The 25692-nt window shown below is 42.8% G+C and overlaps 3 protein-coding genes across 5 annotated transcripts; 2 read left to right on the plus strand and 1 right to left on the minus strand.

Moving 5' to 3' along the window:
- The first annotated feature begins 523 nt into the window (after window positions 1-523).
- Window positions 524-11104, plus strand: rc3h1b (ring finger and CCCH-type domains 1b). Its single transcript, XM_027021028.2, has 19 exons — window positions 524-670; window positions 2132-2564; window positions 2939-3059; window positions 3314-3553; window positions 4695-4870; window positions 5013-5213; window positions 5452-5584; window positions 5805-6036; window positions 6350-6595; window positions 6819-7009; window positions 7549-7994; window positions 8177-8335; window positions 8628-8780; window positions 8894-9113; window positions 9259-9349; window positions 9466-9562; window positions 9750-9914; window positions 10430-10530; window positions 10725-11104. The coding sequence occupies exons 2-19, from the start codon at window positions 2334-2336 to the stop codon at window positions 10885-10887; spliced, it is 3366 nt and encodes a 1121-aa protein (XP_026876829.2). The 5' UTR covers window positions 524-670; window positions 2132-2333; the 3' UTR covers window positions 10888-11104.
- Window positions 11105-14481: 3377 nt separating this feature from the next.
- On the minus strand, window positions 14482-19210 carry zgc:110366 (uncharacterized protein LOC550476 homolog). 3 transcript variants are annotated; one of them, XM_035536074.1, is made up of 8 exons: window positions 17811-17960; window positions 16913-17161; window positions 16673-16774; window positions 16412-16503; window positions 16107-16289; window positions 15869-15928; window positions 15453-15556; window positions 14919-15005 (listed from the first exon to the last, which is right to left on the minus strand). In XM_035536074.1, the coding sequence occupies exons 1-7, from the start codon at window positions 17869-17871 to the stop codon at window positions 15461-15463; spliced, it is 843 nt and encodes a 280-aa protein (XP_035391967.1). In that variant the 5' UTR covers window positions 17872-17960; the 3' UTR covers window positions 14919-15005; window positions 15453-15460. The 3 variants fall into 3 exon arrangements, with proteins under 3 accessions (XP_035391968.1, XP_035391969.1, XP_035391967.1); XM_035536075.1 differs by lacking the exons at window positions 15453-15556; window positions 17811-17960 and adding an exon at window positions 19139-19210 and having other exon boundaries at window positions 14482-15005; XM_035536076.1 differs by having other exon boundaries at window positions 14916-15556; window positions 17811-17981.
- extl2 (exostosin-like glycosyltransferase 2) lies at window positions 18440-22090 on the plus strand. Its single transcript, XM_027021029.2, has 4 exons — window positions 18440-19579; window positions 19708-19778; window positions 19927-20042; window positions 20311-22090. The coding sequence occupies exons 1-4, from the start codon at window positions 19114-19116 to the stop codon at window positions 20702-20704; spliced, it is 1047 nt and encodes a 348-aa protein (XP_026876830.2). The 5' UTR covers window positions 18440-19113; the 3' UTR covers window positions 20705-22090.
- Window positions 22091-25692: the final 3602 nt, after the last annotated feature.

Genomic DNA, 25692 nt, shown 5'->3' on the forward strand with positions numbered 1-25692 from the left:
GCTCAAAATTAAACATCAACTTTCTGCATGAGCGTGGGAGAATTACCAACACGGAACGTACAAGAACGTACAAGGAAGAGTGAAATAATTGGTTGGATGGTTATACAATTACATAATTATGTAGTTGTGATGTATCGTGTTATATAAACTATATATACTTTTATTTCCCTACAATATATGACATTTTATCTAGATTTCACACAGAACACGCGTTTTTTTTTTTTTTAAAGAGCGGCCTCTGGCTTTTTGGTGTTGAACTGCAGGCAAAAAACAAATAAAGAGGCACTTTGTGTATAATTAATAGGTCGTGTTAATCGGTCATTTACGGACGAGTAGTACTTTACTTGAGACCGTTTTCGGCTAACATTCAATAATTAGCGAACATTCTTCAGCTCAATTTAGGGAAGATCGTAAATAAGCCCTGGGGAAACGCGTCCCTTATTTGTTGACTTGTCTGAAACCCCGCTTGCAGTACTCTGTGTGACCACTAGGAATGTTTGTGCTCCGAGCTCGACCCGTTTGCTTCCTTGGTGGATGAATCTGCCAGTTTTTTGTGTGAGGAACTCCCGGAGAACTTCGGCAACTGCTAGTACGGTCGATATGGCGACCGATGGAATAATTCGGCGCTTTCTAAAGAAAAGATGAAGATATTCATACTCATTAAGGATGAGTACGTATGAATGTTTTGGCACAGCAGTCTCTGGGTTGCAACGATGTACTTTGCATCCAATATGTCTGTGTCTGGGTGTGGACCGGTGCTAGCTGCGACTGCTATCTTGCTCGTGCTAAGCTAACCTAGCGATAGATCAGATATCTGACAACTTAGCTTAGCCAGTTTACTTGCAGTATTGGCTATGTCGCCCTAAAACGCTTTGGTGGTTTGGTTTGCCGACTTTCGTGACGAGTTACGATAAAGAGTCGGTAAATGTGCATTACTAATGTGGTTTAAACGAATTCGGAAGCTTTCTCAACGCTGCAGGCTTCTTGATCATGTTTTTAAATAGCAAACTGGCTACCTTACAGCTGTCCGTTCCCTCGTTTACCAGAATCATAACGTTAGTCGTGAGTGCTCAGGAATAACGCTCCCTGCATCTCGCACGTTTTGGCGAAAACCTTTAGCTGGTTTCATGTTCTTAGCCTTAATTCAAATGGACAGGTAATTGGAAGTTTTAGCTATTTCTGTTACATAATCGCTCATGTTGAATGTGGTTAGCCTGCTAAGTCTTATTTCGAGAGTTCACCAGGCAATTTGAAGGAAACCGTTTTGCTAATTGCGTAAACTTTATTTTATTCTTGACCCAACGAGTCACTCTTTTAATGTACAAGTTGGTGTTATGCGGAACTTGATGTCTTGCTAACTTAAAACGATTGATGGGGTTGGCTTGCTAGCAAGCTAACTTATCTAGCTAGATGCTAAAACTCTAAAATGCAACGTTTTCTAGCTAGCCGGCGTGTTTTATATATGCTACCAATAGCTCGCTAGCTATGTCAAACAGTAATATTCCGAGATCTACCTAGTTGGCGTTAGTGTCCCAGAAGATAAGAGTATTGGTATTTAGCTCAGTATTGACATTTACGCACATACTCAAAAAGCAGCGAGGTTATGGTTATAAGATGCTGTAATAGAATTGGCAGCCACTTTAGCTAGCAAGCCAACCCGCTCTGTCATAAATTGCTATGCTATCTTCCTAAGCTAGCTGGCTAGCAATCTAGCTAAGTGCACTGCTTGGCCCAACGTTGGGCAATATCGCTTTACACGTCAACGAAAGGCTTCAAAATAGCAAAATACTCATGTTAAGTAGCATGTCGACCTTTTATGCATATACTTGTGACTGTGTCCTCATTTTGTTGGTCGTTCCGAGCTTGCGCGTTTGTAATGTATGTAATGTAATGGTTTGCTCACTTGTTTAGGCAGCAACAACTGCCAGTCGTTCCTTTGTCCCCATTTTGGTTAACCTAACCAGTGCACTTGATCCTAATATTGGGTCAGAAACCGTGAACCGGTAGCTCCGTTTAGTTTGATGAAGTTTTAAAGTAACCCGCTTTTCTGTGATTATGATAATTATATGATAATCGCCATCATTGTCTGTTCTAATTAACCGTGACTCTGCTTTTTTTTGTTTTGTTCTAGGTTTCAGGTTTCACACTATGTGATGAGCACCCTGGACGTGTGAAATTATTTAAGAACTCCTGTGTTCAGATTTTTTTGATTCCAGTGGAATCTTCCAGTTTTTTTTTTTTTTGTTTAATGAATTTCCCACAGTCACACAAGCACACATTCTCACACTTATAAGGAACCCTAGCTCTTCTTACATGTAGACCATATAGCTACGATGCCTGTACAAGCTCCACAATGGACAGAGTTCTTACTGTGTCCGATATGCACCCAGACGTTCGAGGAGACAGTTCGCAGGCCCATCAGTCTGGGCTGCGGCCACACTGTCTGCAAAATGTGCCTGAACAAGCTGCATCGCAAGGCCTGCCCCTTCGACCAGACCGCCATCAACACGGACATCGAGCAGTTGCCTGTCAACTCAGCCCTGCTACAGCTGGTTGGGGGTCAGGTGAGACTGGAGAGCTTGGGACTAATTTCCTACATGCTTCCAAACTTGATCTAAAATGCCAGGGTGTTTCAGTCCATAGCTATAGCCCTCCTTGAGGACACAGAGTTCAGCTGAATTGGCTAATTGTCTAGTCCTTTATGAGCTCATTTGGGTGTGTTAGACTGGGAGGGATGGATTACCTAAACAGCTGTGGTACATCAGGCCTAGGCGAGGATGCACTGTCATAGGCTAATATAAAGGAAAGTACAAGATCTGAACCTGAGCTACATATCAAAATCTGTGTCCAGAAATGTATCACTTTGTACTCATCATTAATGCATTGTTTCTTTAGGTAGTAGCACTTAGAACGTCTTTCTGTATAAATTGTCTCTCAGGTGCCCAAAGTGCAGCCGGTGGCACTAATCACTAGTCCAGAGGACACCAAGCATTACGATGAGGCGCGACAGTGTGTGGAGGAATTGGCCCTCTACCTCAAACCCCTTAGCAGTACGAGAGGTACCAGCTATGGCGTGATTGCTTTTACTCGTCCACCCTGGAACTGCAGATTGCAACACATTAAGCTTTCTTCATGCTTATTTATGTAACGGGTGGCATAAAACTCACTTTTTACTATGTCACGTTTAAAACAAGGATCGATCTGAAGGTGCATGCCAGTGTGTGGAGTTAATTGCTCAGATCAATTTCCTAGCCTTTATTCTTTCTTCTTATTTTGTTTGCTGGTTTGTTTGCTTGCTTGCACCCCACTGCAGGCGTGGGGTTGAGTAACGCGGCGCAGAGCATGCTCAGTCGGCCCATGCAGCGGAAGCTGGTGACGCTGGTGCACTGCCAGCTGGTGGAGGAGGAGGGCCGGGTGCGGGCGATGCGGGCGGCGCGCTCCCTAGGTGAGCGCACCGTCACTGAGCTCATCCTGCAGCACCAGAACCCCCAACAGCTCTCCTCCAACCTGTGGGCCGCAGTCCGCGCCAGAGGCTGCCAGTTCCTGGGTCCTGGTAAGTGCGCCGCACATCATGAGAGCTTCACCCGTGACTAGAACACGCCCATAGAGTGAGTGAAGCCACATCGATCGCTGTGGTTTTAGGCTGCATGGATTAGTGATGGTCTGGCAAAGACCCTCACAGTCTTTTAAATTTGTATTACATTCCTGTGTATTATCTCTATATTACTATTAGAACTGCAACAAAATGACAGATTTGGTCATTGTTTATTCATATGCATTAATTGACCAATGATCAAATAATAGCCCTCAATACAGCTTGTAGACGAGAGGCTGTAGCAAATCATTTAGCTTTTTTTTGTAAAATACTGATGTGTAATTTGCATTTTATGAACATTTGAATACTACACTAACTAATTCTAGTAGGAAGTAACGTTTTGTTAATTGTAATGACTTCCAGAAAGGAATAACTTACTAATTATAATAAAATACTTAACTAGGGCCAGGACAATGAGCTGATGCACACAATATATGTTTACGGAACTGGCTGTTTTAGAATAATGTTAACCTACCACTTGTATGTAGCTAGTTTATAAATATAAACTATATAAAATGCCATGACATGTCCAAATGTTCAAAAGGTTTTTGAAGCAGTCTGCTAAAACAAACAGATTTGGTTTAGAATATTTTAATAATTAACCTTATTAGTTATTGAGTGTTGGCTTATTCTGTCAATTCAGCAACATTTCAGACTTTGTTGATGAGCTGTGTGTTGTCATGGACACCGGCATGGAAATAATGTTTAAGTAGCTACTGCGCTACTACAGAATCTTCACAATCAACGCAGCATGCACGTAGTACTTGTGTGGAAAGCTGTTTCATGTCCAGTGAAACACATTTGTCCTCTTTAATAAAATGTTTCCAGACCTTATTCTTTTTTGAGCATCCAGATTTATGTTGCTGATGTTGATAATATTGAATAATTGTTTCAGCTCTAATTAATATATGCTATATTAACATATACCATATACCGCTTCTGTGCTTCTTTTAGGTGTTTATGAAATCATATTAATGGTGCAGCAATCCTTCCCTGTGGTGTATTTTGAATAGGTGTGCAGCTAAGAGATGCTTTCCTGCAGCGTTTTCAGTTGTCCCTTCCCTGATGTCTTGAACGTTGGCCTTTTTCTTATCTGCAGCCATGCAGGAGGAGGCTCTGAAACTGGTGCTGCTGGCTCTGGAGGATGGCTCTGCTCTGTCCAGGAAGGTTCTCGTTCTCTTTGTGGTGCAGCGCCTGGAGCCTCGATTCCCCCAGGCCTCCAAAACCAGTATTGGACACGTGGTTCAGCTGCTCTACCGTGCCTCCTGCTTCAAAGTAATCACCTCTTTCACAACAGAAACAAGAATTTGACCATTTTTACGCACATCAGGTTTTTTCTTATTATTGTTCAATGAACACAGAGCTTTTCAATCTTTCTTGTTTGCAACAAATCACTCTCCTCGTTGGCCCGGTGCAGGTGACCAAGAGGGATGAAGACTCATCCCTAATGCAACTGAAGGAGGAGTTCCGCACGTACGAGGCCCTACGGAGGGAGCACGACTCCCAGATCGTCCAGATCGCCATGGAGGGTGGACTGCGGATTGCCCCGGACCAGTGGTCTTCACTGCTCTACGGGGACCAGTCCCACAAGTCCCACATGCAGTCCATCATAGACAAGGTCCGTCATAGTAATCGAGGCCCCACAGATAAATTATTATTATTATTATTATTATTATTAGTGTTAACATTTATTATTTTAACATGTAAGGCATTGACAACATTGCTGACCTATGGAATTAATATCCCAAGTTCAAAATATAATACCATGTTAAACCTACACATGGATTGTTTCGAATTCCTGAGAGGTCATGTTTTTTTGGAAGAAAGGTTGATCTCCGGTTTTGGTTGTGGCTCAGTTGCAGACGCCTGCGTCGTTTGCACAGAGTGTGCAGGAGCTGACCATAGCACTGCAGAGGACAGGCGACCCCGCCAACCTGAACCGTCTCAGACCGCACCTAGAGCTGCTCGCCAACATTGACCCCAGTCCAGGTGTGGAGCAGAAAACCGGTTACCTTAATCGAACGCACTTGATCCAGTTAATCAGCTCTTTCAGTAGCTTTTTAATCTAAACACCAGGTGTCCTGGGATTGAACTGTGTGGCGGTGTAAATATCCATAACTGGCACTGGGTCCCCAAAATGCTCGCAGGTGACTGTTGATAAAGGCACCTAGTCTCAGCATATATTTACCCCCCCTCCTTCTGTCCACAGATGCCCCACCTCCAACATGGGAGCAGCTGGAGAAGGGCCTAGTGGCCGTGCGCACAGTGGTGCACGGTCTGGTGGACTTTATCCAGAATCACAGCAAGAAGGGTGCCGAGCAGCAGCAGCCGGCCCAGCACAGCAAGTACAAGACCTACATGTGCCGCGACATGAAGCAGAAGGGCGGTTGCCCACGCGGGGCCAGCTGCACCTTTGCCCACTCGCAGGAGGAGCTGGAGAAGTGAGTACACCCGACAGCCAATATCCTAGTCACTCTCTTCCACTACAATCCTGTCTTTTAAAGAATGGGAAGGAAAGGGATAGTGTTGCTAATTATTAGGGAAAGATGGTGGGAATCATAGTGCAATCAAGTAGCATGGTGTGATGGATTCAGATCTCATCATGTAGGTCTTACCTCACTAGTTTGTTTTATTAGAAGTACTAAGGATCATTAGTGTAATGTTGTTTTACACACAATGACTGAATAAGCTAGTAGTGCTGGAATGACTGTGTATCGGGGGGGAGAAACTGAGCACGCTGTCTGCCTCCCATAGATACCGAAAGATGAATAAGCGGCTGACTCCAAGGTTGCCATGCGCCCTGCTGCCCGAGGAAGGCGTCACGTTGGAGAGCGTCACCCGCAAGGCCTCGCCGCTAGCCAATGGCCTGGTGCCACCTTGTCCGGCCACGCCGGTGCCGCAGCTCCTGGCCCGCGGGCCCGACCCCTCCACCTATGAGCTCATGCGCAAGCCCAAGCTAGACGCCACCGGCCTAAGCGCGCCTGGCTCTCCACCTGACTCGTACGTCCTCACCAGCTCTGCTCCTTCCCTCACACTCACCAGTGGCATAAAGTCACGGCTTCACATTACAGCACTGCTCCGAGCCATAAAATAAGCACCTCGGCTTTCAGCTGCTGTTTCTTCCTTTGTCTGCCCAGTCTCGCTTGTGGCAGGCCAGGGTGAGGGCCGTTGCTTTGTTAACCTGTGGCTGTTTTGTTTGGTTTTTTTGCCCCCTCTCACGTAGTCTGGATAAAGGCGGCTTGCCCCTACCAGCCCACGCGGCCTCGCACCCCAGGGTGGAGCACCAGCCCATTCCCAAGCAGATACCTGGCGTGCCCCGTGGGGTGCCTCAAGTCTACCCACAGCAGTCTGAGGTCTTCTACTCAGAGGCCAGGGCCCCTGCAGGATCACAGTATGACCCACAGTACTCCACCGGTGAGTGTATCATAGTGTTGCCTGTTATAAATGGTGTCATTGGATGTAGACAAGAAGAGCTACAGCCAAAGAAATTACAGAAAGAAATCATTCACAGTAAGTAAAACTGAAGCAAATAAATACCAAACTCAAAAGTTTTAGAAGGCAAGTCATATTTGAGAACTGCAGTTGCCAAAATTTCACTTCACCTCAGTTCCCTGAGTCTTGCCGTTAGTGAGTCATGGGAATGACTGAATAAAACTTATTTTCGAATCTTCAATCTGATTCAAAGTCACGTTTGTAATTGTACATGTACTGCAAGGTGGGGGCCCTTCTGCTAGCCAATCAGAACACTATAATAAAAAGTTGAAGCAGTATGTGCAAATAAACCCCATGGACAACAGTCAGTGTGCAGCTGTTGCAGTGTGACTTTGTTTGAGGAAAATATTTGAGTTTTGATATCTGGTCATCCTACACCTAAATTCCTCTTGTACTGTAAACACATTTGTTAATGTCCATGTCATGCCATCCTTCTAACATGCCAGCTTTTTGTTCTCCAGGGAATCCTTACCCCTACCAGGCCACCCAGTATGTCCCGCCTCGTTACATCCGTAACCCCGCCGCCCCAGGTGATTCTGCCGTGGCCTCTTATCAGGACCCTTACCCTGGCTACGGCCCCGAGCGCCATTACGCAGGCCCCCACACTGGTCCACCTTTCTCCGCAATGAGCCCCCACCCCTACCCCCCACCTTCTCACTATGACGGCCGTCGACCCGGCCCCTACGCCGGACCCCCACCTACCCCTCAGCCCTTTGCCCCACCTCGGGACGATCTGGTCCGGATGAGCCCCGTGCCCCTTGATGCCCCCCCCGCCCCCCTGCCACCCACTGCAGCTGGAGCCGCCAGCTCCATGTATCACTCTGAGTCAGCAACACGGGAGAGGTACCCGCCTGAGGGGTACTACCCACACACACCCCACCCTGGACCAATCAGGTCCCAAGTGAGGGTGAGTCTCTACAATGTTCATTTTTAAACAAGACCTTGAATATCAAATTTTAACATCTAAATATTTGCTGTAAACTAGACAATCTGGATCTGCCTGCCTTTGAGTAGGTAGACAATGCACCTTAAATAACCTTCAGGCTGGCGTCTCTTCTATGTCAGCCACTAACTTTCTGCCCCCTGCAGGACCTGTACGGCCGTGCACAACCCAGCCTGGACTACCTGCACCGCAGGCGCAAAGAGCTCTTGAACCAGCTGGAGGAGAGGAAGGTCATCTCACCACCACCGTTCGCTGCCTCCCCTACCCTCCCCTCCCCCGCCTTCCATGCCGACTACCCTCAAGAGGTGAGCGCACACCATACTGGAACCTTATGCCATGAGCCAGCTTGCCAGTTTTCCTTTTAAAATGCAGATGCACTGAACACCGCTCTGAAAATAATCAGCAAAAACTAAGATGCCTTGGTGCTCAATTAAGGTAGTAAATGTGAGCTAGTTGAGTAGAAACCTGAAAGACCACAGGCAGAGGACCAGGAAGGACTTTGTGTTGCAGTGGTGTCTTCTCCACCTAGCAGAGAGCCTCCATTATGTGTGACTCGCAGGGTTTGAGAAGATGCTTTCTCCTCCTTTTGCCTTGCAGTACATAGAAGACGGCTCCAAGCCCTTCGGGAGCCGGGAGCCCGACTACGCAGGGCAGTACTCTCCGTGGTCATGTGACACTATAGGCTCGTACATCAGCTCCAAAGACCCCAAGCCAAAAGATGCCATGGCAGCCGGCTCTGTGGAAATGATGGTTGGGAGAAATCTCTCCATTTGCTTCTTTATTGCTCTTTTCTTTTGGAACCTTTCTTTGTGGTTTACTTGGCCTGAAGAGTAATGATGCTCCTCTTCCCCACCTCCATCCAGAACGTGGACGGAAAGAGCCTGCGTGAGCTGCCCCTGGATGTACAGCGCCGTGCTGCGGAGGTCAAGGATGACGACCCCATCATCCCGTTTGGCCCTTTACCCACAGTGTCGCCCTTTGGGGCCATCTCGCGCACCTCTAAGACGGGTTACCAGACCACGGGCCCGGTGCAGGCCATGGCCTCATCACAGGCCTCTGGCACCAAGCACATGACCATCACAGGCAAGTAGGCTCTACACAGCATGCGAGGCTAGGGTCTATTTCCAGTCGTCCTAGTCGTTATGCTTCATTGCTGTGGCAGTACCTCATGCAGTATCTCAAACCATCAAGGAATGTCTGAACTGGGCTCCATGTATTGCTCCCTCAGCCGAGTACTCGTATGGGAACCATGGAGGCTGGAGCAGCGTATCCTACCCGCAGCACCAGAGTATGCCCTCTACTGGCCACTTCAACGAACGGTATGCCAGCCATCCTGTCAGTCATACTGTACCTGTTACCTCAATCAGTGGAACTTGCATCCAATCTCCCTCCCATTTTGATTGATTGATTGATTTTGGTTGTGGGTCTCATCCAGCCTGCCTGTGTCCAACTCCGATCGGGAGCAGCTGAAGATCGAACTGCAGCAGGTCAACCAGCAGATCAGTCAGCAGACGCAGATCCGTGGCATGGAGGTTTGTAGGCGCCCTTAGCGCCGAAACGAGGCTTTCATTACACCTGTAAATCACTGCCTGAAGAACCCGAAGTCGCTAATCAGCAGCACTTTGTGACGTGTATACTATTTTTGGAATGCGCGGAAATGATGCGTGTACTTGCTCTGACGCCCACCATCAAACCGTTTACTGCTCAATATGTGAGCAGGCCGCCAGCAACTCCATGCTGCTACAGAGAGAGGCCAGCGCCCTGGCTGCCCAGCCTCCGGCCGCCAAGTGGGGAACAGGGGGTGGCGTTTCCAGCGAGCAGCTCAGCCTGGAGCTCCACCATGTGGAGCGAGAGATTGGCAAGAGGACCCGCGAGATTGCCATGGTGAGTGAGACAGGGACGATGCTCCTTGCGTGCAACTGGTAGAGGGCATTAGTGTAGACCTCTGATAGGCAATGCTAATGTAAACTACTGGTAGGCAGTGCTAATAAAAACCACTGGTAGATCCACTAGTTTTATTTGTTTACTGCATGGGTAGGGAGTTACAGGGAATGGCATATGGTACAGATATTCACCACTTTTAGATTCCTGTTATAGGTGTGAGTAACAGAGGTTGAACAAGTATAACTCGTCCATGACAAACATTTACGCATTAATGAAAACAACAGGAAATTGATACCATTTATGTAATTAACAGAAATGAAGCATTGACATACTAATCATATTCGGCGGTTGAATTCAATTAATCTGCATCATTTTCATATTGAATCATATCAGTCGTGAATAACAAGAACATCCTGGGTCATTTCACCTTTGGGCCAAATACTGAACATTTCCGTCAAAGAAACTGTACCATTGGAGATTTTATTACAAAAAATATTTTTTGGATGTCGTTGCAGGAGAACCAGGTGGCCCATGAGGTGCAGTACAAACTGAAATCCACTGAAAATGGGCAAGTTGACCATAAAGCCCAACTGGAAGAACTCTCCTTAGCCCTGGGGTGAGCATAACTGCACTACATAATTGTACTGAACTCTTGTTCACTTCTTAATATGCGTCATTCCTAGGCAGAGAGATATCTAGAACCTAATGTGTCATACCTAGAACAAACTGTTGTGCTTTGCTGCTTAGAAACTAGGTGAATCTGGAAATAATGTCCCTAAAGGCATAACGTGTCATCTTTTTTTTTTGTAGTGACGTCTCTAATGGATCGAGTAGCATGGGGCCAGCCAATAGTGTGGGAGGCCCTATGCTGTCTTTGACCAATAAGACATCTTCGCTCACCCTTTGCTCTGGTGACCAAGCAGCGAGTGGCTCGGAGCTCCAAAAGAATGGTGTTGTTCATTCGTGCTCTTAAGAGTGTCCCCACCCCCCCAACCCACACACCCCTCATAAACACACCCCTCTATTCAAGATTCAGTAATTCTCATTACTTGGCTGCACACAGGTAAAAACGTGTCCCAACTGATTTAGAGAGACCTGAGATCAGAAACTCTTGAAATTTGTACACAGAATTTAAGAGGGACACACACCTATACGCACCTGCATGCTGTTACATGCATGCACAGACACAAATTTATCTTTGTTTTATCTAGAAAAATGAGCAGTATCTGCCGTGATATGAATTTTCTTTTTTTTTGTTCTGTGAATGAGCTTTTTTGTTTGTTTTAAATGACTTCTCATCACCTGGAAACCAGGGCATCTGATTATACCTTATTTTTTTCTCTTTCCTTTTTCTTCTTTTTTTCCCTGCCCATGACACATTTAAATAACAAAGACAAACCCAAAGCAAGCATGGAAATAAAGGAATAAACAGATCTGATGACTGGCAGCATAGGAAAAGAAACAGAAGCGTTTGTAGACTCTTGTAGCATCTGGAGTCTTTCTGCTGTTCTGTGACTCCAGTTATGAGGTGTGATGGTAGGGAACGAGAAGCCTCGTACGCAGTTGGCCTGTGTTGAAACATTTAACAAAATCTGTGCGGCCTTGAATATGAACTGACTGACCAGGCACAATATAGCATGGAGAGCCTTTTTATCAATCCATTTTGTATGGACCATTACTACAGGTTTTCCCCACCAGGTATATAACTCAGCTAGGGCGGGCGTTGTATCGTGAACAGATATGGGCCCTAGTTCCAGCGAACACAGGGGTTGATCATAAATAATCAATTATAAGATTTCATTTAATTTATGGTTTGGCTACAGAACTGTTCAGAATTTGTAAGTTTAACACACAAAGCATTCTGTTTTATAGAATGCATACAATGTCTTTAAAAAATGAGCACTTTTTCCATGTTTTTCTATGAGTGTGTGCTTTTTTTATTAGAGGAAGAATGACACTTTTAGATCCTTGTGTTCCCTGGGGTTGGGGTTCAGTGGTTTAGGATGAAATTCGTTTTCCTCCCAGTGCTACATCTGTTTCATGTGCTCGCAGCCTATTCAGAAGTTTTCAGTGATTCTCCTTAACTTCTGTGAAGTTGCTTATTTGGGGTTCCTGGTCATGTTTGTATATTCGGGTTAGTCGCTGCACAGAAACCGTAGAAGGAGATGCTACTACAACAGAAGTAAACCCAGGATGATAGAATGCTTGAGCTGGAATCTTAGATGCAATGGAGAACAACCAACAGCCACAACACCCAGAACTGATTACCATGTTGTCCAGACAGCAATTGTTTATCTTAAACAAGGCCACCCTGATCAGTGTCATGATTAGGCTTGTAAATGAGCTCCTTATAACCTCACTGATTTATTTTGAATCAATTCTCCACGGAGACATTTATTCAGCTTAAACCTGTATCACTTCGCTTTGACCTAATGTGTTTTTGCACATAATATATTCTGACTATTTAAACAAAAAAAGAATGCCCCTAATAAAGGAAAAGATCAGGAAGTGGACAAGCTTTGAAGTCTTCCTATAGTGATGACATTCTTCACATGTGATTGTTTTGTTCTAGTCTCTTGAGACCGACAATATTAAGCTCCAATTTTGGGTGCAACCTCAACATTTTTTTTTCTTTGTGCTGTTGATGGGTTGTTGTTTTTTTTAAATGATGACGATGTGTAGTCATGGTCTCCCCCCCCCCCCCCCCCCCCAATTTCCTTTCTTTTGATGATTTTGCTCAAGAAGAGCATGCCACCATTTCAAAAAAACCAAAAACAACTTGAGCTGTCTACACATGCGGAGACAAAGCCGAACTTCCTGATGAGGTTTTGCAGTCTCGTGCTTGACAAGCACTCTAAGTAGGTGTGTGTGGTCATCTTTTGTTGTAAAATTAATAAACCATCCTACTCCGTGATCAAAAATTCAGTTTTTAAGACACTGCTTGGCCCTAGTGATCATTTTGTACAAAACAAATGCTGTTTATTTTGGAGTGAGTTGAAATTGTCTTGATTTCCCATTTAATGTCTCTTGCCACCTGTCTGTTCTGAACATCTCTGCTTTCTGTGAACAGATGATGCGTTTTACTCATTACAGCTATGTAGTGCTGAAACGTTCTATGGGCAAGCATTTATATTAAATGACTAACAATCTCCTCTCAGCCCCCTATAGCAAATACTGAGATTCTCTTTTCTCACTTTATGGACCATTGCAACAGGAAGACACCATGTATTAACCAAATCAAAGTAAATCAAAACCAGCATGGAAGTACAAACCTTTTTAAGAAGCCTGCTTGGAGTTTATAAAGTGCTGAAATACAAAAGCTGGCTAATCAAAGTTATCTTCTGAATAGTGACTCGTGAACTCAAATATACTTTCTGGCACTGCTAGGCTTTGGTTTTCCTTGTCTTCTATGTGAAGAAAAGGAATCATACTAGCTTTTAAGAATCCAGCCAGCATGGCTGCTCCTGAATGCACAGAGTATTTTTGTTCTAGGCGACATGGCAAGCATGATGACCGTTCATGCTTTGCTATGCTGTTTTTGCGGCTGAAACGGTTAACCTGCTTCAAGCATGCCACATTACGACAGTGTTTAGCAGGTGTAAGGGTTTGTTCCTTTTGGTTTTTGCATGGAGCGTCCATGACTGGCACAGAAAAGCAGGGATGCTCATTTTATTTTAACCTCTGGATTATATGGGAATGTGCTATATGTATTTAATATTTGTCAGCAAATTGGCACTTGCTTGGGTGCCCTAGGGGGGTTTTTTTGTTTTGTTTTTTTTTCTTCTTCTTCGCCACCCCCCTCCCCTCTTTTTTTTCCGGTGATCTCACTGGCTTGGATTTTTGTCCTTTTGGTACATTGTTTCACAAATGCGATCATGTTGACCAACCAGATATAGCCACTTAAAAAGACTTAAGCCTCATTTACATCTTTAAGCTTCATGCATGTTCCCCCCCACCCCTTGCTGAGAAGTCACAGCATAATGTGATTTTCTTTGAGAATGGGTCTGTCCCTAATGGATGATATTCATTTCTCTATCTGGATTGTCTGTTTTGAGCGGACCTGTAGCACTCATTTAAATGAAAGGCAAATTAACTCATTTTGAACCTTAACACTGTTATGGCCGTGTTTGTGTGGTTTTTTTTTTTTTTTTTTTTTCCCCTGTTCCTAACTTTTTTGGGAAATGTAATGGCTTTTTTATGCTTACTTCAAAGTTGTCTTGTAAAATCTCTTAAATTAAGGTACAGGCTTGATTTCAACAAGGAAAGGTTTTATATATATATCTATATATATATAAATATAGATTATACTCCATTAAGGAATGTTTAGAACCATCTTACTCCAATGTGGATGTAGCCATTATTACGCCATTTTATGACTTTGTAAAACAATTCACTGTGTGAAAATTGGTTTGCATTTTTTGTATAATACAATCTGCTCTTTTGTTTGTTTGAGAAGTGAAACGAAGTTGGAGGATGAGGGAAAAAAACCTGTGATATTAAAGAAAAATGTAACTTGTGTACAACAGTGATTCTAAATGAGAGGGATGAATTAAACAATATTGACACTTTAATATCAATGTGGATTAAATTTTTCAATAACTAAATTTTCCATTAAAATATTTTACATTTTAAATTTGAGATTTTAGAAGCCATACACAGTATAACAAATTAATGCAACTTTTTTTACTGTTAAAATGATGCCCCCCTAAGATGCACTGATGTTAATACAGGCCTGATTTACAATACACACATCAAAACACACTATTGAAATTCTCCAATAAGCTCCCAACTTGGAGTTGGACCTGCTAGAGTTCTGAAAACATCTGAACCATTTTTAACAGTACATTTCAAGCATGCAATTATACATTCTGACCATTTGACCTCTATAAAGGCACACTTGGTGTATTCTAAATGATAGTCATAAGTTGTATTTGTTGATAAAAATCGATAATGACCCTACCTGTGTCATATCTGTCTAAAAAACACTTCAGCACTATTTAATCTTTCCAGAGTGGGTAACTGAGATGAATAAGCTTTGTGTAGCTGTGCACTATTAGCCATGTCCTTTTCTGATAGCATGTACCCAAAAACCTGCAAACAAAACAAAAAGCTCAGAACTGGCAACTTAATTCTATGTAAAATATGTTCATTTTCTTCATTCATCTTCACTGTTTCGAGCCGTTTCCAAAAAGCATGGTAGTGTTCAATATAATACTCTCTCTACTGTTTAAAGATGTTCTTTGTGTTATGATGCTTTTGGGAAAAACCAGTCCAGGTTTATATTTTTGAGAGCAAAAAACTTTGGAAAACACTTAGTGGATGTATTGCTCTGTATCTACAACGCAACAGAGTGTTAAGTTTAGATATAAAGGAACATTAGTAAATGACATGTAAGTGAATGAACTAATGCATATAATTTACATTCCATATTGGTGTAGGTTGCATTTATCAGGTGAAGTGTTCCTTTGGTGCCACTTCTCTATAGAGTGGTGCAAAGGATGCATTTGAACCCAATGCCATGCCACTATCAACACACACCAGCGTGGTCATTTCACCAGGGTTGGGTCCCAGCTCACATGCCTCTCATCGTGTAGGGTGCCAATAAGTGCCATGTCTTTCTCTTCCAGTTGGAACCCAAACACCTGCACATGCAGAGGCAGTCTCAGAAGATGACATGCAAGTGCTTTGTGCACAGCCAAGCTATAAATGGGCTCTGTACGTTGTAAAGAGAAAGCCAATTCTAGACCTCAGGTCTGTTTGGGAGCCAAAGAACAGCTACAGAGCTATGAACAAGTTGACCTCAGTCAACATAGTGATGCAGCAAAACTTTTTAAAAATCTTTATCTCATGATTCTGTCTTATGATTATGCTGTGCATAAAATGCTACAGCAGATGAGTTCAAAGCTGGACCTTCACAGCAGGGAGGAAAACCTTTGGAGAAGTCACAGACTTACCTGGCAGTTCTCAAAGATCCTCTGTGGGTTGGTGGACTTTGGGATTGTAATGACCCCATTCTGCAGAGAACAAAATCATATGATGCAAGAGGCCAGTTAAACCCAATTTTGGGAGCATGGTTGTATAATGCAGGAGACTCTGGCTGACTGCAGCATGTCTTGGACTCTTGTGCAAGTTCTACCTATCGCTACTGCTCTGTCTGTATTGTCGAACAGAGCTCATTTAGCACTCCTGTACCTGAATGCTCCAGCCAATGCAGATCTGGGAGGCACTGCGGCCATACTTCTCAGCCAGCCCTAGGATGAGCGGGTGGCTGAGAGCCTGGCCCTTGGCCAGGGGGCAGAAGCCCTGGAATGCTATGCCTTCCTTCTGGCAATACCGCACCAGATCCCAAGGCTGCTGGAAGGGGTGAAACTCGACCTGCAAAAGGATCAGAAATGTTCGCCTTACCTATTGCTCCTGCACCAGTGAATAGAAAAGGGCACGTCGGTCAGCGCCACACGCTTCAAGGCGTGAAGAACGTTCCTTTGATTCTTGCTCACCTGGTTGACGTGAGGCACAATGCCGCAGTCATCCTTTAGCTCCTCAAGGTGTGAGATTAGGAAGTTACTCACTCCAATAGCATGGCAGAGTCCTGTATCATTGGGGAAAAGGCGCTCAAGCGAAAGCTCCTAGCCAGCCAACATTCCACTTGTGAGCCACTTGGGTTACTTTTCCATTTATGCTTTGAAGAATACTGTATGAATCCAGGTGAACACATAGATCTGTTAACTGAAACGCAATGAGTAATATAAATCCTCCACCTTCATCATACATGTCTTCCAGTGCTCTCCATGTCTCTGCTCGAACATCCCTGTTAGAGCGGCCTGGAACCATGCAGTCAGGCCAGTGCATTAGGTACAAGTCTGAAAAGAAGAGAGATCAGATTGCCATCACATTATAAAGCACTGCATGACAAATATTAGAAGGTTGTGACAAACTCTTGCTTGGTCAATATCCATCTGACAACAGTCATTCGTCCGGAAGGACTAATGCACCCTTACCCAAGTAGTCCACTCCAAGCCTGGCCGAAGAAGCCAGGCAAGCCTGCTTGGCACTGTGGTACCCGTAGTCGTAAGGCCAGAGCTTCGTGGTGATCCAGAGGTCATCGCGTGGCACTCGGCTCTCGGCCACTGCCTTGGCCAAAGCCTCCTCGCACCCATAACGCTTGGCGGTGTCTATGTGTCTAATACCGCAATCCCGAAGAGCATAAACGACTGCCTCGTGGGAGTAGCCACCATGATGCGATGTCCCTAGAGATACGAGGTCGAAATGTAATGAGTGACCTAGTTTTATATGCAGTCGGGCGGTGGTAGCTTAGTGGTTAAGGTAGTTGCCTTGTAATTAGAGGGTTGCTAGTTCAAGCCCCACAACTGCTGAGTTGCCACTGTTGGACACCTGATCAAGACCCTTAACCCTCAAGTTGTACTCAGTCCTAATCGTAAAGTGCTTTGGATAAAAGCGTCAGGTAAGTGTTATTTTACAGGAACTGTTATACTGGGTCGAAACGAGCGTTTATTTTGACTAAACTATGAAGACACACAACATACAGAGAAACAAACTACAAACTCTGGGTGGAAGTAAACGTTTATTTGACTAAAATATGAAGTCATTTAACAGCAACACAAACTCGACGCTTTCATATAAGTTATTCTGTTGATACAGTTTTGGTAGTTTGTTTCGAGTCGCAGTATTTTACCTATCCCGTTGGACCGATCTCCCAAATAACCGATCACTACCGATGCCTGTCAGTAAATGTAGCCATTTTCCTGCCTTTTACGTTTTATTAAAACAGCGACCAGTGTACCCAATAAAGCAGACAAAAATGGCTAACGTACTAATTGTATCTTGCAAATTTGATATGCACCTTCCGCTAACAATAACCTACTGTAGGTTACTCACCTAAACCAAGTATCGGAATTTTCTGTCCATTGGAGAGAGATACAATGGGACAAGGCAACATGGAAACAATGGGGACGAAGACTATATTGCTATTGAATTTATTGCACGTTAGTTTACTAGTAATGTTATGTCTGATAACGAGCCTGTGATCCGCAGGCAAGCTATTCGAGCCACCGGCGTTGTAACCATAAATGCGCAAATATACCGGATCTTACGGTACATTCGCGCGTAAAGTGAAATACGCGCTTATACCGTATTTTGTGCATTTAAACTTAAGACAATGTTCGTCCTTGTTGAATTATTATTATTATGCATGGTTTCACTCCGGCCAAAACAATCGAACAAAGAAACAAAGAAATAAATAAATAAATGTTATTCGAAGTATAGTCTTAAAATCACGGTTAGGTTATTATACAGATGATATAAGAACAGATCTTAGAGCATCATTGGCATTAGGGATTTTATCTATTCCATTTTCATTTAAATTAAGTCAGTTATCTTAAATAGCTAATGCACTGATGTTACGTTTTAAACTATGTTTTCCTACAATGCTTCAAAATCTCACGTTCTCATAAAGACAGAGCGAAATCTTAAAGTGTGCTGGAGTAGCTCAGGGACAGCCTACTCTCAGACTTACGGTGTCGTTAAAGGAGTCGTGTTTTGCGACAGTAGCCTGTAGACAGTAGTTGTGGGCTAATGAGATTTTGTGGTTAAAAAATCTTGTTTTAAGTTGTCTGTTTGTCTGGTGTAAACTATTTCCGTTAATCTTATTTATTAAGTTGTAGGACAGTTTTCAGGTAGTTTTACACAGATACGCCAGTTTTCTAATAGTCACAATAGATGTATACGGTCAAAGAATTGGGCAACGGCTGCGTTGAACGCACCCTGAGTGTTTTGAGCATGCGCAGTGTGCACAAACGTACTAACTTTTCCTAGTTTTATCTGGCCGACGGGATTTTCTTGGGAAATGTATGAGATAGTAATGGCGTGAAACGTTTAAAATATTTGTTAACGAACGTTACATGTAGTGATCTAAACTACTTATGTTTTAACAACTAAGAGCTAACTGCACAAAATCGAGTTTTTAACGCAGATTTTGTTTTACTACACTACACTGGGCTTAGGCGTTAGAAAACGTTTTAAGCAGTTTTAAGGCGGCCAAAAATACTACAGTGCTTCCAAAGGAGTATTAGTATGTTATGTCGTGTTTACATCTAGCTTGTAAACATCTAAGGGCTAGATGTTCCTAGATCATTCTAAAATGCTAAAATTAGACTATACGATATAGCTAATAGTATTAAGAATGTGCAGTGTTCGCACTTTGATACCCTTTAAAAATCGTGTTTCTACGATTCGTGTTCGAGGATGCAGGCTCATCAACCTTCGGCGGGCGTGCGTTATCGTCCCTTTGTTGCTCCTGGTGGTTGGGGCAGTCTTGACGTCTTTATTACCTTCTTCAGAAGACAGTATCCTGGGAGTCTTCCGCCGCCAATCTAACAGTTCATTCGCCCTCCCACCACGTGAAAACTCGTTTACCATAGTCATGCAAACATACAACCGCACGGACGTTCTTCTGAAACTGCTGAATCATTACCAAGCAGTTTCTCGTCTGCACCAGATAATCATTGTTTGGAACAACATCGCGGAGCTGCCGCCTGTTAAACTATGGGACTCTCTAGGACCCCATCCAATATCGGTGATCTTCAAACAACAGACAAGCAACCGGATGCGTAACCGGCTTCAGCCATTCGCTGAGATAGAGACGGATGGTGTGAGAGACAGACAAGACAGTTTTAAAATAACTGGCCTGAAAAACCAACTCAAAATCCAAAACCTGTGTCCATTTAGAGGAAGAGATCATGGTTTTAAAACATTAAATTGTTTTTCTCCTTAACAGCTGTGTTGATGCTGGATGATGACACATTGGTCAGCCTCCCTGATATTAGGTTTGCATACTCCATCTGGAAGGTGAGGGACCACCAAGGTGAACATCGCACAGCTAACACAGTATCTAAAGTTAATCCAAATGAACATCTAGATTCGCTAGTTCTATTAAGATATTAGGTGGCACTCACACACACGCAAACGTAACAATTATTTGCAACTGCCATTGCAGCAATTTCCAGACCAAATAGTGGGCTTTGTACCAAGGAAGCATGTGACCACAGTCTCCGGTGTGTATAGCTATGGCAGTTTTGAACTCCAGGATCCTGACATGGGTGGTGGGGACAGGTAGGCCACAAACAACTATCATAACCAAATATTAATCAAATTTTAAGGTGGTTGTGATTTTGGCAATCCAAGAGCACTGATCAATAGCACAACAAAGGCATTCTTTTTATTAACATTAATTTTAATACTGCCAAAGTAGGAGTTCTAGAAAGGAGGTTTACAGAAAACAGTAGTACAGGTCAAATATATCTGTACACACAGCCCTCCTACAATGTGGAGACAGATAATAGTAAATGAATGGTTGAATGGTCCTCTTTCTCCTCTGCAGGTACTCCATGGTGCTCGTGGGTGCAGCCTTTTTCCACCGACGCTTCCTCCAGCAGTTCCAGGCGCAGCCTCCTGAAGTGCACGCCCTGGTGGATGAGACGCAGAACTGCGATGACATCGCCATGAACTTTGTGGTGGCTCGAGACCTGGCACGGGTTCCGGGACCCCACCGGTCAGCCGGGGTGTTTGTGAAGCCGGTGGACCTGAGGAACCTGGAGAAGGATGCCAGCAGCGGGTACTTGGGCATGTGGCACCGCGCGGCACACTTGCTCCAGCGCTCGCACTGCCTGAACAGGCTGGCACAGATTTATGGAGGCATGCCGCTGCATTACTCTAACATCATGATCTCACAGTTCGGCTTCCCCAGCTATGGCAACCACAGGAGCAGGAACTGATGTGGAGGGGAAAAGTAGATTTTGATGTGAAAATTCAGCATAGAACTGAGCATGTTTTTTTTTTTTTGTTTTGTTTTTTTAAGCATTCCACTGTGCCAGGCACAGTAAAAATAATTGGAATGAGAGAGAGAACAGTAGTAAAAATGAATTTCAACAACTTTATTTTGAAGATACAAACTAGATTTACCCTTAATGCAGAACACATCATCTTCCCAACATGGCTACAACACTGTACAAACTCTTCCTGGCTTCCAGTACTTGCTATACATTGTATGAGGGCATGGCAAGTTGGGACAATAAGTGGGCATTGTGGAAAGTTTTGTGAGATTACATCATCCTGTAACAAAGAAAAGGCTGAAATTCCAACGAGGCATTTCACAAAGCTGAGAAATGAGGTTTCTTTGGGAGAGAGCTATACACTCTTGAGTTTACTTTGTGCTTTATAACTGCAAACCATTTACATGCACAAAAAGCTCTATAACATTAAAAAAAATGGAAAAACTGGAAAGCATAATGGTTCCCCTTTAAAATATGAAAAATGAAGGTTTGCTTTCATCAGTAATGGTCTAAGAGCTGATCTTTAGAGTGCATCTGTAGAAGTGCCTGTTTCCTAAGAGGAGTTTACACCACATCTAATGCAGCAAAAACTGCATTAAAACAAACAGTATTGGTGTGGATGGAATTGTAAGATGTGGGCGAATATTTGTTATTTTGATTAACACGTAATGCAAAATCATGACGTTATTGGGGAACTGTCATTACGCTGGTTAATTTAGGATTTAAAGGGAAGGAGATCAGTAACAAAATAAAATGATGTATTAAGTTGTTTTTTGTTTTGTTTTTTTGCTTTAGCACTACATTGTTATTAATATGATTTAAAATAATTCCATAGTGAATAATTAGTTTGGTTTTCTTCCATTTCTGTTTGGCTTTGCAGTCAAGCTTCTATTTACTTCTTTCTGATGCAAGACTGTAAAGAGCAGATCTCAACCTACCATTGAAATTCTTACCTTTCTAAAATTCCTACGTAAAATTCTTAGACCACCTTGCCTTTTCATTACTTTTCCTTTCATGTACATGGAGGCAGACATACCCAAAAAACATAATAGTGATCACAGATTTCAACATCACATTTATATTATAGACAAACCTTGTGACACGATTGTGTGTCAAACACAATCATCAAGAACAAAATTATGTACTGTGTAAAATTTATGTACAAAATAATCTGTGTAAAATGAAGTGTGTTTTGTCACAGAAAAATAGCACCAATGACAACTGTCAGTTTTGTCATCGATTATGTACATTTCTGTTTATTCATAGTTGCCGGTTCTCTCTGGTCAGTTAAATATTAATATAACGCAATAAAATTTTCCCTTTCTTAAAGCTGTCGTTTGGGCTTCAGTAAGAACCAAGGCACATTATCACCATGTCCATTTAAATATAAAAAATAAACTTGCCCTTCTCACATGTGATGCAGATGGAGCGTCTACGTTCAGCAGAACCAAATAGTTTTTAGATTAAAACAGTCATCTATCACTTATTTTTCTGATCTTTTCATAGGACAACCATTCAAGTACATTTCTGGCTTCTTTGATAGTAGATGTTCGCTTGAAATTTCACATATTTCTCCGAATAAAAATGACAAAACTTTTTATTTAACTTTCACTTTCAACTTGACCTCTGGGAATAAGAAGGAAACAATTACATAATAGAAAATTAAGCTAAGGGCCAAAAAAGAACTTGCAGGATGGCGTCAACAATTAAATGTTTGTCGCTTGATGAGGCTGGTTCATGAGAACTCAATCTCTCTCCTCGTAAAACAGTAATAGACGAGATTTCCAGATCAACCTGCAAAGACTTCAAACTTCCTTCGACTTGATGAAAATGAATACTACAAGCCATTTAACCCCTGGTGTTATCAAATCATCAGTTTTGTTCCTTCATTTTCTTCGAATTGTTTTTTCATTTTCATAGCTTCACCCTATTCTTTCTTATCTCACTAACGTGTATCAGGGAAATCAGGTAAACCTTCTTATGCATAATAAAATAAACAAAAACTGGTGAATAGAGAAAAAACAAACAAATAGAAAGTGCAGTGAAATTAGAGAACTTCTGTGATGCCGGTGTAGATCCACATCTCTCATCATTCACACTACAAAGAAACACATAGTAAATGTAAAATAGTAAAATGCTTGCCAAAACATCTTAAAGAAGACCAATGGAAATGTGACTTCTATGAAGATTGGGTGGAATTATTGTTTGCAACGTACTTGTTGCAAATTTTGCCAACTAACTCAACATAAGTTTTTTTATACTGTGATATAGTGAAAACGGAATAAGATTAAGTGAGTGACTGAGGGAAAGGCGCGTGCACACAGAACCCGTGTAATTAAGGCGGGGGGAACCCAGTTCGTTATGAGCACGCGTATTTACGTGCGACATATTGAGCGGTACAAAGACGGCGTGGGCTAAACGTGCAGGTGGATGGCGTTTGGAAAGTGTTCTAGTCGGCGCGAACAGACACGGGAAAATAGCAGCGTTGCCACGGAGTAGGTTGCGTCCTGAATGAATGGAGAGCGATGGGAAAAGTAAAAACATTTTACGTGATTAAGCGCAATTTCGGTAAATATGGAATATGACGTAAGGTGATGTTTAAATATGATGCACATTAATGTTTGTTGATTTTGTGCTTAATTTTTTATGTGGGATAATCTGTTTTGTATTTTGTGTCCAGGGGGGCTGAGTCACGTTTTTGTTTCCTCTACGTTTGGTCCCGATAAATTCGTGCCCGCTGGGAGTGTTTTCTTTGATTCTGAGTTTGTTTGTTTTTTGTGATGTAGGATTTTAATTAGGTGTGGTGTGGAAATATTTGAGTTATCACAGACTGTACTGACAAAGTGATTTTTGCACACGTGTGATGGTAACCCCATTAAATGTTAGTGAAGCCCTTTTGTGCCTGAACTCAGAACCCGATTTTCCACTCAGTGTGGTGTTTTATGGTTTTTAGATTGTATTAATAAACTTGTCTGCCCTGGTACTGGTGGTGTTGCTTTTTAAAGAAGGCCTAAGGTGGTAGCAGTTACAATACGGTGTTTGAAACATCCCACTCTGATTCTGATGACCTCCACTGCAGATTTATCAGCTTCTAACAGTAAATGAAAATCACTACGACATTCCTGCACCAGCCACTGTCTAAATGTTCTTAAAAATTAATCAGATGAAATCTTATGAATTCCGAGGATTATTATTTATAAATATTCCGAAAATCAGCACATTAATGAACCTTTTTTTTTGTTTTCTGGTTTGGAGGAAATGGTATTGCTTATTTTGTTCCCTTATCACCCTGAAAACATTGCACCACTGCTCTCAGAAACAGTGGTAAAACGATGGCAGGAAATATTTTCTTTGATCCAGTATGTCCTGGCGATATGAAGGCTTCCTTTTAAGAGTGAGCAGCGGTGTGGCTAATGTCGATAGAGGTCGTTAACGTTGTGCTGTTTTTACCATTTGCCAAACAGCCTCCATGTTCATACAGTTCCCTCTGAAAGCAACAGTCCCCTCTGAAATCGAAGCTGTTTCTTGCATGCTGAAAAGCTTGAGGTTTTCACTTTTCAATACGTTGAAAAGTTGTATGTATGCAAAAAGCACCAAAATGCTTTGCAAAATCCTGTATTAACCCATAGAACATATCTACGCCCTGGGTGATTGTTAATACTACCTGAGTTTCCGGCAAGTGTCTTCATGCATTATCTGAGGGCTTGTGTCCTACCACCCAGCCCTCGAACCTGCAAGGACAGTCCAAACTGTGGATGCCCAGCTTCCAGTTAATTGCTTGGATCCTAATGACCCTTCTAACCCCCTGCCCCTACCAGATAGTTGGTAAAACTCCCTTCCATTCTTAGACACTTTGGTACATATCTGATTACTCTTTTTTTTCGCCCACCTTTTTTGCTTTATACTGTACTTTGTCACCTTTAGCCATGCATACATTAATGTACATTTTGGAGGTGTTGGATTGGGGTATTTCTGCTTTCTGACCATGCCACTGTGTTGTCTTTAAAAAGCAAGAAATGGGGTCATTCCTTTTTGTCACAGTGGATGAATAGTCTTACATTTTTATTTGGGTATTTTATATATTTACAGTTGTTTTGTACATTTAATTTTCATCTGATTCTTTTTTTTGTTGATTTAGAAGTCAAGAAATCCACTGTAACCCATATAGTAAGCCGTAGTACTCACCCTAGAAAGCTAGGAGAATCCCCTCCTTGGTGCCTTCAAATGATAAGGGGCTTCTTCGAACAGTATGTATTCACTGTGAATTTCATATGAGACACATTCTTTCCCACCCTGGTGCCAGTTGACTGTTTCAAACAGAACACTTCTTATTTTCACCACTTTGGGCCATGCCTATCTAATCTAGTTCCTTATCACTGCCTCACAATGGAACTTGTCCCTCATTGTAGTAATGCTGATCTAGAGCCAGATGGCCACCTTCCTGTTCCATCTGTCATATGTATATGTGCGTATGCAGAGGCAGTCAAAAAGGCAGAAAGAATGATTCCTAGTGCATGCCAAGAAGTGGTGTTTGTTCTTGGTTTACAAGCAGACCTCCCAGCTGGCCTTGGCTTTTTTTTGGTGATGGATGTTGAAACCTGCACTCCACATGCAAGTCTCACCTTTGCATTTATCAGAGGAGCAGTTTTAAACCAGATTAGCTCCTTCTGACCACTGGTGATCCACTCTCTCTGTATTTAGGCTCAACTATAGCAACTTCTAATCATTGAAGCATTTTGTCACCATTTCTACTGCCCTCCTATTCTCCTTTAATAGCCCTAATTTACTTGATCTAATTTTATTGATAGATCACATTTGCTGTGTTCTCACCCTTAACCTCTGTGATGTCTTGGCCAGTACTCAGGTGGAGAGTTATATAAAATAATTCCTCCTTTTGTTATAGGACAAGGAGGAAGCTAATGCTATAATAA

This window comes from Electrophorus electricus, chromosome 18, assembly GCF_013358815.1.
Source record: "Electrophorus electricus isolate fEleEle1 chromosome 18, fEleEle1.pri, whole genome shotgun sequence".
NCBI lineage: Eukaryota > Metazoa > Chordata > Actinopteri > Gymnotiformes > Gymnotidae > Electrophorus > Electrophorus electricus.

Coding starts and splice junctions, on each gene's coding strand:
- extl2 (XM_027021029.2), top strand. CDS start 19,114: ATGTGCAGTGTTCGCACTTTGATACCCTTTAAAAATCGTGTTTCTACG. Junction 19,580..19,707: donor CGCTGAGATAGAGACGGATG/GTGTGAGAGACA, acceptor TCTCCTTAACAG/CTGTGTTGATGCTGGATGAT. Junction 19,779..19,926: donor TTGCATACTCCATCTGGAAG/GTGAGGGACCAC, acceptor CTGCCATTGCAG/CAATTTCCAGACCAAATAGT.
- rc3h1b (XM_027021028.2), top strand. CDS start 2,334: ATGCCTGTACAAGCTCCACAATGGACAGAGTTCTTACTGTGTCCGATA. Junction 2,565..2,938: donor TACAGCTGGTTGGGGGTCAG/GTGAGACTGGAG, acceptor ATTGTCTCTCAG/GTGCCCAAAGTGCAGCCGGT. Junction 7,995..8,176: donor CAATCAGGTCCCAAGTGAGG/GTGAGTCTCTAC, acceptor TGCCCCCTGCAG/GACCTGTACGGCCGTGCACA.
- zgc:110366 (XM_035536075.1), bottom strand. CDS start 19,187: ATGAGCCTGCATCCTCGAACACGAATCGTAGAAACACGATTTTTAAAG. Junction 16,504..16,672: donor GGAAGACATGTATGATGAAG/GTGGAGGATTTA, acceptor CCAATGATACAG/GACTCTGCCATGCTATTGGA. Junction 15,929..16,106: donor GCATTGGCTGGAGCATTCAG/GTACAGGAGTGC, acceptor TGTTCTCTGCAG/AATGGGGTCATTACAATCCC.